General features: G+C 43.1%; 1 protein-coding gene across 7 annotated transcripts in view; it reads right to left on the bottom strand.

Moving 5' to 3' along the window:
• Window positions 1–14923, bottom strand: part of SMC5 (structural maintenance of chromosomes 5) — a 64543-nt gene that overhangs the window by 47377 nt on the left and 2243 nt on the right. For 5 of the 7 annotated variants that reach the window (XM_081930433.1, XM_081930434.1, XM_081930432.1 and 2 more), the window contains exons 3-9: window positions 11701–11753; window positions 11379–11541; window positions 10247–10381; window positions 5398–5538; window positions 3362–3523; window positions 1991–2062; window positions 862–1117 (exon numbers count right to left, since the gene is read on the bottom strand). In XM_081930433.1, the coding sequence (XP_081786559.1) occupies window positions 862–1117; window positions 1991–2062; window positions 3362–3523; window positions 5398–5538; window positions 10247–10381; window positions 11379–11541; window positions 11701–11753 (982 nt within the window). The remainder of the gene's footprint in view (window positions 1–861; window positions 1118–1990; window positions 2063–3361; window positions 3524–5397; window positions 5539–10246; window positions 10382–11378; window positions 11542–11700; window positions 11754–14923) is intronic. The other 2 variants (XM_081930437.1, XM_081930438.1) reach the window with 2 other exon arrangements.

Below are 14923 nucleotides of genomic sequence, written 5' to 3'. Positions count from 1 at the left end.
ACAAAATACCCATAGCTAGACCCTTGACGCATATCCAACTAACTGCTTCTGCTAGCAGAAGCCCATGCAAGAACTTCCACTAGCGCAATCAGGCTTTCCCCGCTCCCCCTTGCAACCCCACAGAACAGCATGCAGGAGGAGGAGAGGAGAGATCGTTCTGGAGGGCGAGCAGAAATCACAATGCAAAGCTGAATTCCTAGCATATACCGGTACTTTCCACTCTTTGCAAGCAGCCCATGGAGAAAGCTATGTGGAATTTTTTTTAAAGCATCCAGTCTGAATTCAGCTGCTGAATTCCCTGCCATACTAGAATAAATCCTCGCTGGAAATTTGGGCCAGGATTCAGAGCATTATACAGGAGGTCCACATGTACAGTGGAGCTTCTAAGCCAGCTCCAGACACCATTCACCAAATTTCAGGATCAGAATCAACGTACAGCTTTAGGAGTTGCCTGGGGGGTGGGGAGTCCTGGGAGGGGGTATGTTTGAACACACCTAACTAAGGCTAGGATCCAAAGAGCCTATTGAGAACATTTGCTTCCAGCCCCTTCTCTGTCATGTCAACAAAGAAAGTCAACGGGAATTGATATCTTCAGGGCTGGGGATTTGGGTTGGTTGTCAATTATCAAAGCCAATTTCCTATTGTGAAATTCAGCTTTACCACTTGGCAAAAATAATTAAGTAAATAAAAAGGGATGGGCATCTGGGGGGAAAAGACGTTAGGATTCCACCTGCCACTGAACCCAATGTATTTTGACTATGCATGATTTTGGCTTCAGGCGCAATCCTCAGAACGTAACCCCCATGTAAGTTGTGGGCTTACTGCAGTACTAACAGCAAGCACACAGTTAAGCCCATTTACCATCTTTGTCCTTTAGCAAGTTCTCCTTTTCTCCTGTCAGATGATTTAATTCACCATCAATATTTAGTTTCTCTTCCTGCAAATGGTTAAGCTCAGCATTAATTGAATCCATCTGAGGTTGAATATTCTCAGGACTGTCTGTATTTCTTAGCTCATTATTCCAGTCTTCTATCATCTTACGAGTGTTTTGTATTCTCTTCTGTCGGTCCATTTCTACCTCCTCCTTCATCCTCATTGCCTGCATAATTCTCTCAATCTAAAAAACACACACAAGCATTTCTCAAGCATGCCAATAAAAGAAGTTTTTACAAAAGTAAGAATATTCTAGCTAAGATAAAATGGAAGTTATTTATTATCTAAAAAACCCCAAAAACCCACCAGCCATTATCATTCTTTCTAGTACCAAACTTGGGTGACCCCTGGCGTATTAGCTTGGAAGCAAAACAGGATCATACAAAATCCAATTGGCTTGCATTGCTGATCATAGGTTACCTGCACTTTCCAATTCTGGGATGCCTACTTGCTGGTCTACATAATTTTTTACAAGGTCATGACCTTTTATATCTAAAGTGCTATAGAAGCAAATGACGCTAATGACTGCAACTATTTACCTGGAAATATGCTAGAATCTAGCAAGTAAGAAAGGCAGGGGTCACTATTACAGAATCCTCAATTGGAATAAAATGAATGCCTCTGTCAGAAAATTAAACATGTTATAAAATCAGCACAACATGGGAGAAACACAATGGGTTCAAATTACTAAAGTTTTAAGGTAAAGGGTAAAGGGACCCCTGACCATTAGGTCCAGTCGTGACCGACTCTGGGGTTGCGGCACTCGATCTCGCTTTATTGGCCAAGGGAGCCGGCATACAGGTCATGTGGCCAGCATGACTAAGCCGCTTCTGGCGAACCAGAACAGCATTCTGAAACGCCGTTTACCTTCCCGCCGAAGCAGTACCTATTTATCTACTTGCACTTTGACGTGCTTTTGAACTGCTAGGTTGGCAGGAGCAGGGACCGAGCAACGGGAGCTCACCCCATCGCGGGGATTTGAACCGCCGACCTTCTGATCGGTCCCTAAAGTTTTAGAGAGAGTTAAATGCAAAATATAATACAATACAAAACTTACTTCTTTGTCTTTTGACTCCAAAGCATCTTGATGCTGTTTACATTTCTGAGATGTTTCTCTGATAGCTGAAGCCTATATACCAAAGCATTTTTAAAGTTAGAATTACAGATAGGTAGCCGTGTTGGTCTGCCATAGTCAAAACAAAACAAAATTCCTTCCAGTAGCACCTTAAAGACCAACTAAGTCAGTTCTTGGTATGAGCTTCCGTGTGCATGCACACTGGTATCTGAAGAAGTGTGCATGCACACGAAAGCTCATACCAAGAACTAACTTAGTTGGTCTTTAAGGTGCTACTGGAAGGAATTTTTTTTGTTTAAAGTTAGAAATCAGCTATAATTGTAATAAAAGAATCTAAGGCAGTATGGACAGGCAACTTTTCTACTACACCATGGATTAAATTGCATATTGTAACAACTATTTCTGGAGAAGAATCGTTGCCTCTTAATTCAAGGCTGAACACACTACTGTTAACAAGTATATAGTTGGCAGTTTAAATAACTGCAGCTTTATGGAATCAACTTTTGAGATTCGATATAAACCTGGATACATGTATAAATTTTGCCATTTGTATCCTGATGCCTCGGTTGTAGCTCACTTCACATGTAAGTTTCTTCCTGTGGGGCATCACAAACTTCCATGGCAAGGCACCGAAGGCTGGCTACAGATCAATGAAACTCAAACCACTCCCTATGGGTGGGTGGATTGGGGAATGATGTTTGGTCACACTCATTATGAGCTCTGCAGCTTGAACCAAGAACCTCAGTCTGAAGATGAGACCTACCCCAGTGGTTGGTCCTGGGCTCTCTATATGTTCATCTACTTCAGGTGCTGAAGGGAATAGGAGTATACAAAATCAGGCCCTGCTATGGGCAGGTAATATGAAGTCTCTGGGCTGGCCAATCTCAGCATAAATACTAGGAGTTTGGCCTTTGCCTTTGATAGATCAAGAGAGACATTATTTCTCTCTTTGCTGCATTTCAGGTTCTCCAGCTTAAGGCACTGACTTCATGGACTCTGAATTGGAAAAACTCAACGAATTCCAATAAAACAAGCCAGAACCCCAGCCAGGCCCTGACAGAGCCCAAGCTCTGAAGACCTAATTTTGGACTGCAAGTTATCCCCAGGTGAAATAGCAAGTTAGGATGTCCTTAGACATTGCACAACCTTCTTTGTGAGGCATACTGTGATTTAGATGGTGTCAGGAAGCTAGACCATGTAGAACTTTCTGTTCTGATTCTACTCCACTGACTCCTTTCTAATTCTTTGCTCATTAAAAGTGTTTTCGTTTTACATTACATAGGGTACCTTCAGCTACATGTCTAAACTACTTGTATGTCCATGAGACTTACAAAGGAACTCTTAAATACATACTTTCTCTTGGATTTTGTTATTCAGACTTGCACACTGCTTCTCAGCCTCTTGGATCTGATGTGTCATGGGAGATTGTGATTTTCTTAGTGCATTTAATTCCTCCTTTTGACGATCTCTGTTTTGTTTCACCTGTTCATATTGCTTGCGGACATCTTCATATACCTAGGAAGGAATGCAAGCAAACAGATTTATTAATTTACATTGTTTATTCAATGCATTTATATACCACCTTTCTGCCAAGGCACCCAATGTGGCTTACAATTATAGACAAATTATGTAACATGTAAAATGGAGGAGGCAGCAGTCTGAATGAACAGGCCCTGATGTTGTCGGTGAGGACATTACATCTCTGTGCTTGATAGCCCAAACAAGTCGTCTGAAGTTTCTGCTTTGTTCAGGAACAAATTTAACCTGTCAGGAAATGCAAACATGTCCCTGTTAGATGGACTGGAGTTGGTGAATAGTTCCAGGCAATTACTTTGACATCTGTCCATCTATGCTTAAGGAGGGCAGGTTCATCTCATGGAATGGGAGCCCGCGGCCCTCCACTTGTTGCAGAATTACAACTCCCACTTTCCCTGACGACTAGCAATATGGGCTGTGGCTGATGGGAGCTGATGTCTATCATCCAGAGGGCAACAGGTTCCTTATACTTAGTCTAACTTTTAAATTTCTATTTTGTTCTTTTATTCTAATTGAGGATAGAGTGTGGTGTGGGGAATGCTATAAAAACATATGACCGTAATGTCCTAGTATGGCACTAGTATGGCTCACAGCTAGACTAACTACTGGCGGCTACAATACGAGAAATAATTGTGTCTTTGTCAGGATTGCTATGTCCAGACATGTCTGTAGGTTTAAGACCTCCTGGGCCAATGAAAGACTATGCAGCAAGAGCACCTCTGGGTTGTGCTCAGAGGTGCTTGACACACAGTCTGGGGTACTCCAAGCTACTGAAGTGGACTTATGCTGCCTCTACCACTCACAGTGACTATTTCACCTCTTCTATAGGAGGTGGAGTTGTATGCCGCCTTCGCCTGAAGAACTCAGGGCAGTTCACAGCATAAAAATACAAAATAAGAACACAAAAAGCAAGAACAAACCCATAACCTCTCCTCCCATAAGCACATTTAAAAGAACTTGGAATGTTAAATAGCCCAAGGCCTGGTTGAAAAGGAACAGATGTATGATGAAGGCACCTCCCTGGAAAGACTGCAGAAAAGGCCCATTCTTGTCTTGCCACCCTCTGGACCTCACATGGAGGGGGCCCATGAAAAAGGGCCTCAGATGTTGATCCTTGCAAGGTCCAGGCGGCTCATGTGGGGACAGGCAGTCCTTGAGATAAGTCCTGAACCGTCAATTTAAATATCCTGTAGCTACTCAGTTGATCTTTGGATTCTCACTTTGGAAGACTTCAGTCATGGAAATAGGAATCTGTAACATCTGGAGGAGGAACCCAGGTCCTCCCTCTCTGATCTAGGCCACTGTCCACTAGTTTTCAACCCAATGGCTACAAGAATTCTTTCAAAAGCGTGTGGGTGGGGGGAAAGATGGGAGATTTCCAGAAATGTCAATTCCGCATCCAATAGTTCCTTCTTAGCCTTTTCTGCACTCCTACAGAATTACAGCATACAAATAGCCCTGAATGCTCTCCTAGGAAAAGCAGCTAGACTTTTGAAGACAAATCCTTAAAGAGGTTATTATATAAATTTAAAGAATATATACATTCTATGGCCTTTGCAAATCTGACTGGCTTTTTGTTGTTCTATTGCTGTTTAAAGATTTCTTAATATGTTACTGATGTTACTTGTAAGCTCCTTGGAAAGATCTGTATCTTGAATGGCAAAGATATTAATAACAGTAATAAAGAAATAATGTAAAATGCAATTCATCTTGTCATCTTTATAATAATTGTGATTTATTTGTTTTCCTCTTCTATTTCTATCCACTTCTACAATTCATTCAAGTACACTTGTTACATTACACTTGTTTTTGTTTTTCCCCAAAAGTCTAAAAGAAATGAAAAAAGAACTTACCACCCAGGGCCTTTTTCTCTCAAGCATTGCAATTAAATCCAGATGGCGTTTATGTTCATGGTATCGCTCCACATCTTGTTTATACCTTTCATTTGTTTGCTTCATTTTCTCTAGGTTGCTATGTTTCTCTTTACATGAATTCTGTCAGAATACGTATTTCAAGTTATTTAGTTGGTTCAATTAAATTGTAATTGTGACGTGCCCTCTTTGAAACTCAAATACACAAGAATTAGTATTTCTATCAAATTAGCACCTCACTTCTCTAATGGAAAATGGATCTTACTTGTCAGAGTGCAAGTCAGAAGCCCATATACAAAATGAAGGTTTGGTATCAATAGTAATCTAATCTATCAAGAAACAATGAAATGTTATATGTTTTGCATTAGGTCCTCTCAATCCTTGCAAATGGGAGATAGCAGGGTAGCAAAGAGGCATTCCACAGCATTTAACTATGATTCTGTTCCAGTGATATCTGCTGCTGTTGCTGAATATTTAAACTATGCACTTCCTTTTCCTAATATGGAATCAAACGTGGTTCATAATTCAGCTATAAGAACCAGTAGATAAATGAACAGTGTAGACAAAACAACTGGGACTTTAACATTTCTGTCAGCACAATGAAGGCGAGCCATGTTCCCACTTGACATGGACTTGACACCAGAGAATCAGAAGTCATCAAATTGTTAAAGCGTGAACCCTGGTTAGCCTGAACCTCGTTAACAATCAAGTCAATGTAACACTAAGTATATAAATTTCATTTAAATATTTGTACCCCAATTTTCTTTTCTAAAGCTAGGCAAAGTGGCTAACCAAAAGTACATACCAATAAATACAAAAATATCAGAATCTATATACACACAATAATTCAATCACTAAATAAAGGAGTTTGAACTACACTAAACTCATGAATGACTAATCAAACAGTAAACCTAAAACAACATTTCAGTTACACAATACGACTATTTCACCAGCAAAATACAGTGTATCTAACAACCTCAGTGAGCAATCCTATACTGTACTTGAAATCTGCAGATGAGAAGCTGTAGGATACAGTGAAAGCCAAAGATGCCCCTGGAATTGTACCCGCCATGCCAGCAGCCCTGCACGTGTCTTTCACTTTCAAGATCCATTCCATCCCAGATGCTGCACAAACGAGACTTTTGATTTTGAGCTGAGGCATATTAGAAGGGAACCCTAGACTGACTGGGCTTCAGCCGGCCTCAGAAAGAGACCCAGTGGTGAGAAAGGGAGGCTGGGGGCCCCACCACCGCCTGATCACTCTGACTGGGAATGGGGATGGGGCAGGTGTCTCAAGTTCATCAATGCTGCTTCCTGGATGTACGAAGCACTCAGTTAGCAGAGGGTAGAAAGGGAGGCAAGGGGTGCTGCTGAGAAGCCTACCAGGCAACATATTAGGCAGGGGGTAGGCTAAAAGAAAGATCCCTTGGGTTGCCAGGGCATTCAAAACAACATGCTGGCTCATGAAAGAACCAATCCATTTGTAGCTGGCAGCTATTCTACTTAAAAGCAATTCATGTGAGCACTTGGGAGGTAGAAAGACTAAACAAGATGCAGTGATGCCTGGTGTCTCCATAAATTTGTCATTGAGGATCACACTCTGGATGGTGCTATGGGATAATCATATCTGGCAGCTTTGGTGCTGGGGATAGGAGGGCATAATTGGGGTGTCTGTCAGCCTGAGTGCATTGTCTCCTCCTTCTATCCTTCTAGCTGACATCAGTGTGCAACATTAGCACACTGGCCATGACTGGTAGACTTTAACAGTGTTTCTATTAAGTGGCTGTATCTGCCATTTTAAAACCATTTGGGGATTTTTCAAGCTTTGTTTTTCCCTACCCTCCCAGGCTGAAAACATAGGATAAGGCCATTGTTGATCCTTCTTAAATAACCCGGCAGTAAAAGCAGCAACTACTAGGCCCTTGACCACCTTCAAAAACCTCCTTACAGTAAAGGGACATGGCAAGAGGAGGGTATCCACAATATACAAAATACTACTCCAGAATCTCACACACATCATCTCAATCAAAAAGCAATGGGAGCACAACATAGGGTTAAAAAGAAAACCCAACCCAATGGACTAAACTGGTCTAAACCTCCCTTTAAATCCATCTCAGCTAGAAGAAAGAAACTCACATTGAAGCTTATCGATAGATAGTACCTAACACTACAAAAGATGGCGCTTATACACCCAAGAACCTCACCAAAATGCTGGAGAGGTTGCAACTCTACAGGCACATACCTCCACATGTAATGGGATTGCCCCCAAACCCAACCCTTTTGAACATAAGTTACTTTGAATATTTGTGGGGACTTAAAAGCTACTAGAAGCCACCCCAGAACTGAACCTATTGAATATTTTCCAAGACAATAATGCACTCTCACACCACAAAGAACTCATAAGCCACCTACTCTCAGCAGCCAGGAGCACCATAACACTAGAAAAGCTAACCAACAAATTCAAACTAGAGTGGGGTTAAGCAAAAGAGAATGCCTTCACCTCAGTATGTCTCCCCTTTATTACATACACAGCCCAACAAGACAACAAGAACCCACCAACAGCATTCGAATCAACATGGCTAATTTGACCCAACAACTCCTCCCCCTGAAACATGTAAACAAAACTCACTGCAGTCAGCTGAAGGCAACCAACCAGGCCCTGCCCCCCCCCGTCCCCTTCACTGCCAATGACAACCAAGAAATGAATAGAAAGAAAACCTACCCACGTGATGCCGACACAAAAACCTGGCACATACAGTATGTAAAAGAATGGAAGTTTACTACCCCCCTTTTCTTCCCCCCATCTCCCCCAACCTTATATTGTCTAAACCATTACTGTCTCATGTTGAATATAACTGATTTGTAGAAAGGACTGAACTGAAAGCAGAGATGCTTTAAGTACTTATGTTACCCAAGAATTTTTTTTTATAAAAAAATCTTTTTTTAAAAAAGGCAGTTGTTGGTTTAGTAAATTGCCCCATCCTCCCCACATTGGAGTATAGGATTGCTCTGCCTGCCAGTAAAGCTGAAATCCATACCCATTTACATGGGAGGAAGTTCCAATGAACTCCATGGGACATACTTCTGAGTAGACATGCATAGGACTGGGCTGTAATATACCTCTGCCACCAGCCAGGATACCAGAGGCCATAAGAAGGCTGTACTGTCTGTCTGGCAGGAAGAACAGAGCAAGAGCTAACAGATCTAGCTAACAGATGGGGCCAGGAAGAGCAGCTGCTCCACTGCTTTCCTCCCTCTGTGTTCTGTTTTCTTTACTGCTACGTTTATTGGATTGTAACAGGGACTGTCTCACCTTTTAATCTCTACAGTCCTCCTAACATTTCAGATGTTTTGTAGGTGATAAATAATTACAGGAATAAAAGTCGCTAATTCAGAGAAGCAAGAAAATATGTTAAAAATAAAAAAGGAAGTTCTTCCAGAAAGGCAGTGAGTCAGATCCTTATCTCCCCCACCTGCTGTGGGCCAAGTTTGACAAGTGGGTGGGACTGCCGCCTTGTCAATTTCCTCACATGACAGTTATAGCAGGTGACCTGCACAGGCAAAAGCACAGCACTGTGCAAGCCCCAAGAGTGGACATTTGGTGGCTGGCATTTCCAAAGCCTGGTGCCAAGCAATGTGCAAGCTCTGCTGACTGGCTGGTTGTTGATGGCTGCCAAATGCCATGCATAAGGCTTTGCAAGCACCAATGGTCCATGCATAGACCCTTTTGGCCTAGCTACAACTTTACCTGCCACACACCTGACATCATATATGAGCTCAGGTGTTGGGCAAGTTGGGCATGGTTTGGCCAAAATAATCTGGCAAGCCAAATGGGAAGGTTTGCCTCTACTATATTAGGGGGACAATTTACCTACGAGATTACCTTACCCCACATGTGCCCACTTGACCTCTTCAATTGGCAGACCTAGGACTCCTACAGGTGCTACATAACACCCAACAGCCATTCCACATTGGTAGTGTGGCAGCACCTGCACTTTGGAACTCCCTGCCTGCTGAGATCAAGAGGGCTCCTTCACTGCACTCTTTTTGGCACCTGCTAAAACATTCTTGTTTAGACAAGCTACCCAGATGCCTAGAAAGTTGAGGTAATTTTAATGTTTTTGTATTTTAACTTTTGTATGTTTTAAAGTATGCTTGTGAATTTTTCTCTGTCTTATTATCTTTGTGTAAAACACTTTGTGAGGGGTTCCCCCCCCCCATCAAGCAGTATATAAATTTTATAAAAGAAACCAACAAAGAGATGTAAAAATCCCAAATGCCTCTCCCTGCTCTCAGCTGTGCTGGCTGCTGCTCAGACCTCTGCTCAAACGGTCTCTTGCAGTTGCCATGGATTTCTGCCACCCTGATTAGATAAAGAAGGGGACAGAGAAACCCAAACAAATTTATTGAAATATCAACACAGCCCGTTCCAAAAGTAAGTATAATTCCTACTTAGTCAGTTTCTAAAACTGAAGCTCCAGCCTGTTCTTCTAAGAAGAGATAGGAAAGCAGGACATATGAAATTCAAGAGAAAGAGAGATGAGAAATAAGAACCTTGGTAAGCAAATTATAAATAGTAGGAGCAAGGAATGAAAAGGCAGGATGGGCAAGATAGTATCTGCATCTCCATGTTTAGCATGGACTGGGCTGCCAATTCAAAAATAGCACCTTTGCTCTGACTAAAATCAGAAAGCAGCACCCCTAACCTCTGGTCCTAAGGAAGGGGCCTGCTGCTATCACATTCTCCTTTTAGAACAGTTAAACTGTTTTGAATTTATTTTAAAAGTAAAAAAGAGTGAGAAAAACTTTCTCACAAATATCAGCCACGTACCTCTAGTTCTCGCTCTCGCTGTCTAAAGTTTTTCAGATCACAGTGATATTTGTACATTTCTGGAGGACCAACCGATTTCTCTGTGGCTTCAAGTAGTTCAACCTTGGATAATTTTGCAAATTCTCCAACTTTATCCTGCAAAGCAAGAATCCAAATACCTATGGTGCTTTGTGTAATAATGTAATACACTTTGTAGCAAAAGGTACTTTTCAGACCAATGTAAAATACAGTGGTACCTCAGGTTACATATGCTTCAGTTTACAGACTCCACTAACCCAGAAATAGTACCTTGGGTTAAGAACTTTGCTTCAGGATGAGAACAGAAATTGGGCTCCGGCAGCGCGGCGGCAGCAGGAGGCCCCATTAGCTAAAGTGGTACTTCAGGTTAAGAACAGTTTTAGGTTAAGAATGGACCTCCGGAATGAATTAAGTTCGTAACCCGAGGTTCTTAATTACAAGCACCTTCCTCCTCCACCACCACCCTCCCCTGGTGTGAGCACATTTGTCACTCAGGCAGGGGATTTTGGTAACAGAGAAAATCCTTTAGCATCTAACCAGCAGCAACCTGTTGCCAACTCTCCACCCACCACTACTTCTGGGCTGAATGTGTGCACAAGAACTTGGAGAAAAGCTAGTAACAGAGTTCTGTATGCAAGAGGCAAAGACAGCTTCAACTGCCACTGAATGGCCTTCTCAGGTCTCATAAAGTTCAGAAGAGCAACAGAGGCAAGTTGTTCAGAGGGAAGACTGCAATACACCTCTGTGTATTTCCCACCCTTACAGAGCACAAGATTATACCCACAATTTTTGTCCTGCAGAATTTCAAAGAATAATTCTTGAAGGTACAGATGCTGATTTTAGGGCTCTATCACTTCAAGGAAGTAGACAAATAAAGCAAAATTATTTATTTAAATGTCTGAAACAATTCTGATGAGTTGTACATGATCATAAAGAACTAGAATTTTTTCATCACTGCATCAAACAAAAGCCATGTTCAAATCCATATGTATTTTCTGCATCTCTGACATTAATTTTACTTTACCACAATAATTTTGCTCTTCCCTTAGCATACAATCCTTTAGAATTTAAAATGAAGAGAGAACAATACATTCTCATAAAAATTACTACATACCTGTGGAAGAAATTGGCACAGATTGCCTACTTGGATATTTAAGGCTGCAATTTGATCTTCTACCATTTTGAGAGTGGACGGTTTCTTATTAATAAACCAAGCAGACTGGTTGTTTGATACAGACATTTCCCGTGTGATAACAAGTTTGGATGGTTTCTTAAACCTAAGAAAGAGAAGGGAAAGTGTTTTTTAAAAAAAAAACAGCCATGAAATGCTGGTTAAAAATCTGGTATGTGGCAGCTTCTCCCTGCAAAAAAGGCAGTAAGATAATTTATTTAAAACATTTAGACCAAACAGAAACAGAAACAAGATTGTTACTCACACCTCAATTTCAACAACTGCTTTGTTAGTACCCCGCTTCACATAGTGACCAACCTAAAATTAAAATAAACAAATATTACTAGATTTATCTGGCAGGGGAAGAAACCAAGAATAAAATAGTAATTACTGATAGATGCTAAAGAAAGAGGCGAATTCTCCCTGCCGGATATATGAGATTATATTTTGAAGCGTCTTCTCTTTGCTGGTTAAAGGAACGGATATCATTGGGAAACAGCTAGATATTAGATCTTGAACGACGCAATAATAGATTTGGTTGACACGCTTAACTTAAGGTTAAAGTTCATAAAGCTTTTTTGAATCATGTTAAAAGGAAACCGATGTATGAAGTATGGGATAAATATAAAAAATTATTAGAACATAAAACACCATGATGGCTCTCTCCTCTTGAAGCAATATTGGTGGAAAAAAAGAAATATGAGAAATGACTGGCCAACATATAAAGAATCAATAACAGAAGTAGATCAAGAGTTAAAGTTAAGGAGGTTTGAAGACATAAGAGAATTAGTACCCGATTGGTTGCAATATCAACTTAATGAAGTGTTTAAGATGGATAAAAAGAATGGTTTTCTATACAAAACCTCCCAGTTTGAAAGGGAACTGTTAGAAAATAAAACTACCGGTAAGTTAATTTCTAAAATGTATGAACTTCTATTAGACTGGCAAACGAAAGACGAACAGGTCAAAAGGGTTATGATTCACTGGGCGAAGGATTTTGGTTGTATCACTGAATTAGCAGCATGGGAAGGATTAAGGACAATAGAATTAAAATTTACAGCCTGAAAGAAAATTATATGAAAATAATGTATTGTTGGTACTTAACTCCTAATAAATTAGCTAAAATGTATAAATCAAAGTCTAAAACATGTTGGAAATGTAAATAGAAAAAGGGCACGTTTTATTACATATGGTGGTCATGTAAGATGATAAAAGATTCCTGGAAAATGATATATAATGAATTGGGGAAAATGTTGAAAATAACTTTTTCTAAGAAACCAGAAGCTTTTCTTTTAGGTCCCAAAGGAGCAAACGAAATTATTCATGTACGCAACCATGGCTGTATGGATGCTGTTAGCCCAGAGATGGAAAGATGGCACAACTCTGACCAAGGAAGAGTGGCAGATAAAACTGATGAACTATGCCAAGATGGCATGCAGGAAGAATTAGAAACCAGGAAGAGGCTGACTTTAACAAAGAATGGGGAAAGTTTATAATTCATTTAAAAAATTACTATAAATTTGAATTATGGATAAAGCTACGAAATAGAGCTACGAAAGAGATGCAGAGGGGGGAATCGTTACATGAAGATCCACAAAGGGGGTAAGGGCCTGGGGCATGTGAGTCTCAGGCTCCCCAGGCATCCTAGCTGATGACACAAGAGGGTGGGCTTCCCTTCAGATCCACAGATCTCAGCAACTGCTTTGAAGCAACTGTAGCAGGAGTAATCTCACTAGGTGCAGAACTGACATAAAAGAAGACAAGAAACTTGAGGGAAATCTCTGGGTACCATGAATTAAATGGAAAGATGGCAATACATTTCAAATTAACCCACAGGTCTTCCCATGTCTTAGAACAGGGGCCCCAAACTATGGTCCACAGGCTGGATGTGGCCCTACAGGCTCATAAATCCAGCCCACCAGCCGAAACGCCCCTTCAGCGCGTGGGGACTGACTGAGTAGTCCCCGCGCACTGAGGTAAACCCAGCACAGCGCGGCATTTCATTTCCTTGAAAAGAATGTTCACACGCACACATTCTTTTCAACAGAAACGCCTCGCCGCACTTACCTCAGCGCGCAGCGAGGCTTCCGTGGCTTCCGCTCCTGCAGCCAATCGGAAGCCGCAGAAGCCTCACTGTGCAGGGACTGACTGAGCATGTTCCCCATCTCCGCCACCCGTGGAAAGAGGAGGGAGGAAGGAAGAAAAAAGAAGGGAAGGGTGTTGACGGTGGTGGAGGAGGAAGCAGCAGTCACTAGTGATGTCGAGAAGCCATCAGTGTGCTGGAAAACACCAAGCGCCGCTGGGGGGGCAAGACGACGGTGGCAGCAGCAGCAAGGAAGACTCCTGCCGGCAGTGCTCTCCGCTGGCTGCTCGTGTGCCCCGAGACTCGTGCAAGCCCCACCACATGGCTCAGTCCTCGTGCCCAGGCAGGTGGTGCTGCAAAGCCGGGCTATGCCTCTGCTGCTGAAGAGCCGCAGCCCCACTGCCCTGCAGTAGGAGCAGGAGGGGTGGGCTGGTGGGGCAGCAAGACCACAGCCTTTTCTCCCCTGCCAGCGAGCAGAAACAGCAGCGGCAGAGCATTGAACCGCAAGGCTGCCTTTTGCAAAAAAAAAAAAAGCGGGGGGAAATGGTTCCAGTTCAAGTGGGTGGAAACACCAAGCTTGCTCGCTCTTGCTACTGCTGCCAGACAAACAGGGTGGGCGGGCGGGTGCCTGTTTCTTTTAGCAGCAGCAGCAGCAGCAGCAGCAGCAGCAGCACCTCTTCTGCTCACTCCTCCCCTCAGGGGAAGCCCAGCCCAGCCAAGCAGAAGAGGGAGGGGATCCCTGCCGGGCAGAGGGGAAAGCCCCCTGCAGGAGTCCTGAGTTGGCGAGGAGCAGGAGAGCCACCCACGGCCAGAGAGAGCGCCGCCTCACCCTGGCCATGCCGTCAGCTCTGGAGCGCCTACAGGGCCGCGATGTGGAGTTTGTGATGCACCAGGCGACAATGACAATCAGGTACAACTCGTCGCAGAGTGCTGTGGACAGGAACATGGGCTGCTCCAGCATCCTCTTGCGCCACCACCTCAAGCTCACCTTCCACGCACCCCACTTCTACCTGCGCTGCCTGGGCAAGAACGGCGTCTTTGTCAATGGCGCCTTCCAGAGGAGGGGTGGCCCAGCCCTGCAGCTGCCCCTCCCGGACGTGAGTTGGGAGTCGTGGGGACGGGCGACACATGGGCCGGCCCGCCATGAGGATCGGGGGGTAGGGAGACGCGCAGGCAAGCTAGAGTGTGGGAATTCGGGTTTGGAGGACAGGCGTGCAAGCTGGGGTGGGTGGGTGGGGGATAGGGAGACACGCAGGCAAGTTGGGTCATGAGGATGGGGCTTAAGGAGACACGAGTGTGGGCTGGGTCGTGGGGATCTGGATTAGGGAAGCACATGCATAGGCTGGGTCGTGGGGAAGGGGGTTAGGAAAACGTGTATAAGCTGGGTTGTGGGGATGAGGGTATG

This window comes from Podarcis melisellensis (assembly GCF_964234715.1).
Source record: "Podarcis melisellensis genome assembly, chromosome: 11".
Lineage (NCBI taxonomy): Eukaryota > Metazoa > Chordata > Lepidosauria > Squamata > Lacertidae > Podarcis > Podarcis melisellensis.
Note: the sequence above shows the minus strand (reverse complement) of the source record. Positions and strands in the feature narration are given on the sequence as shown.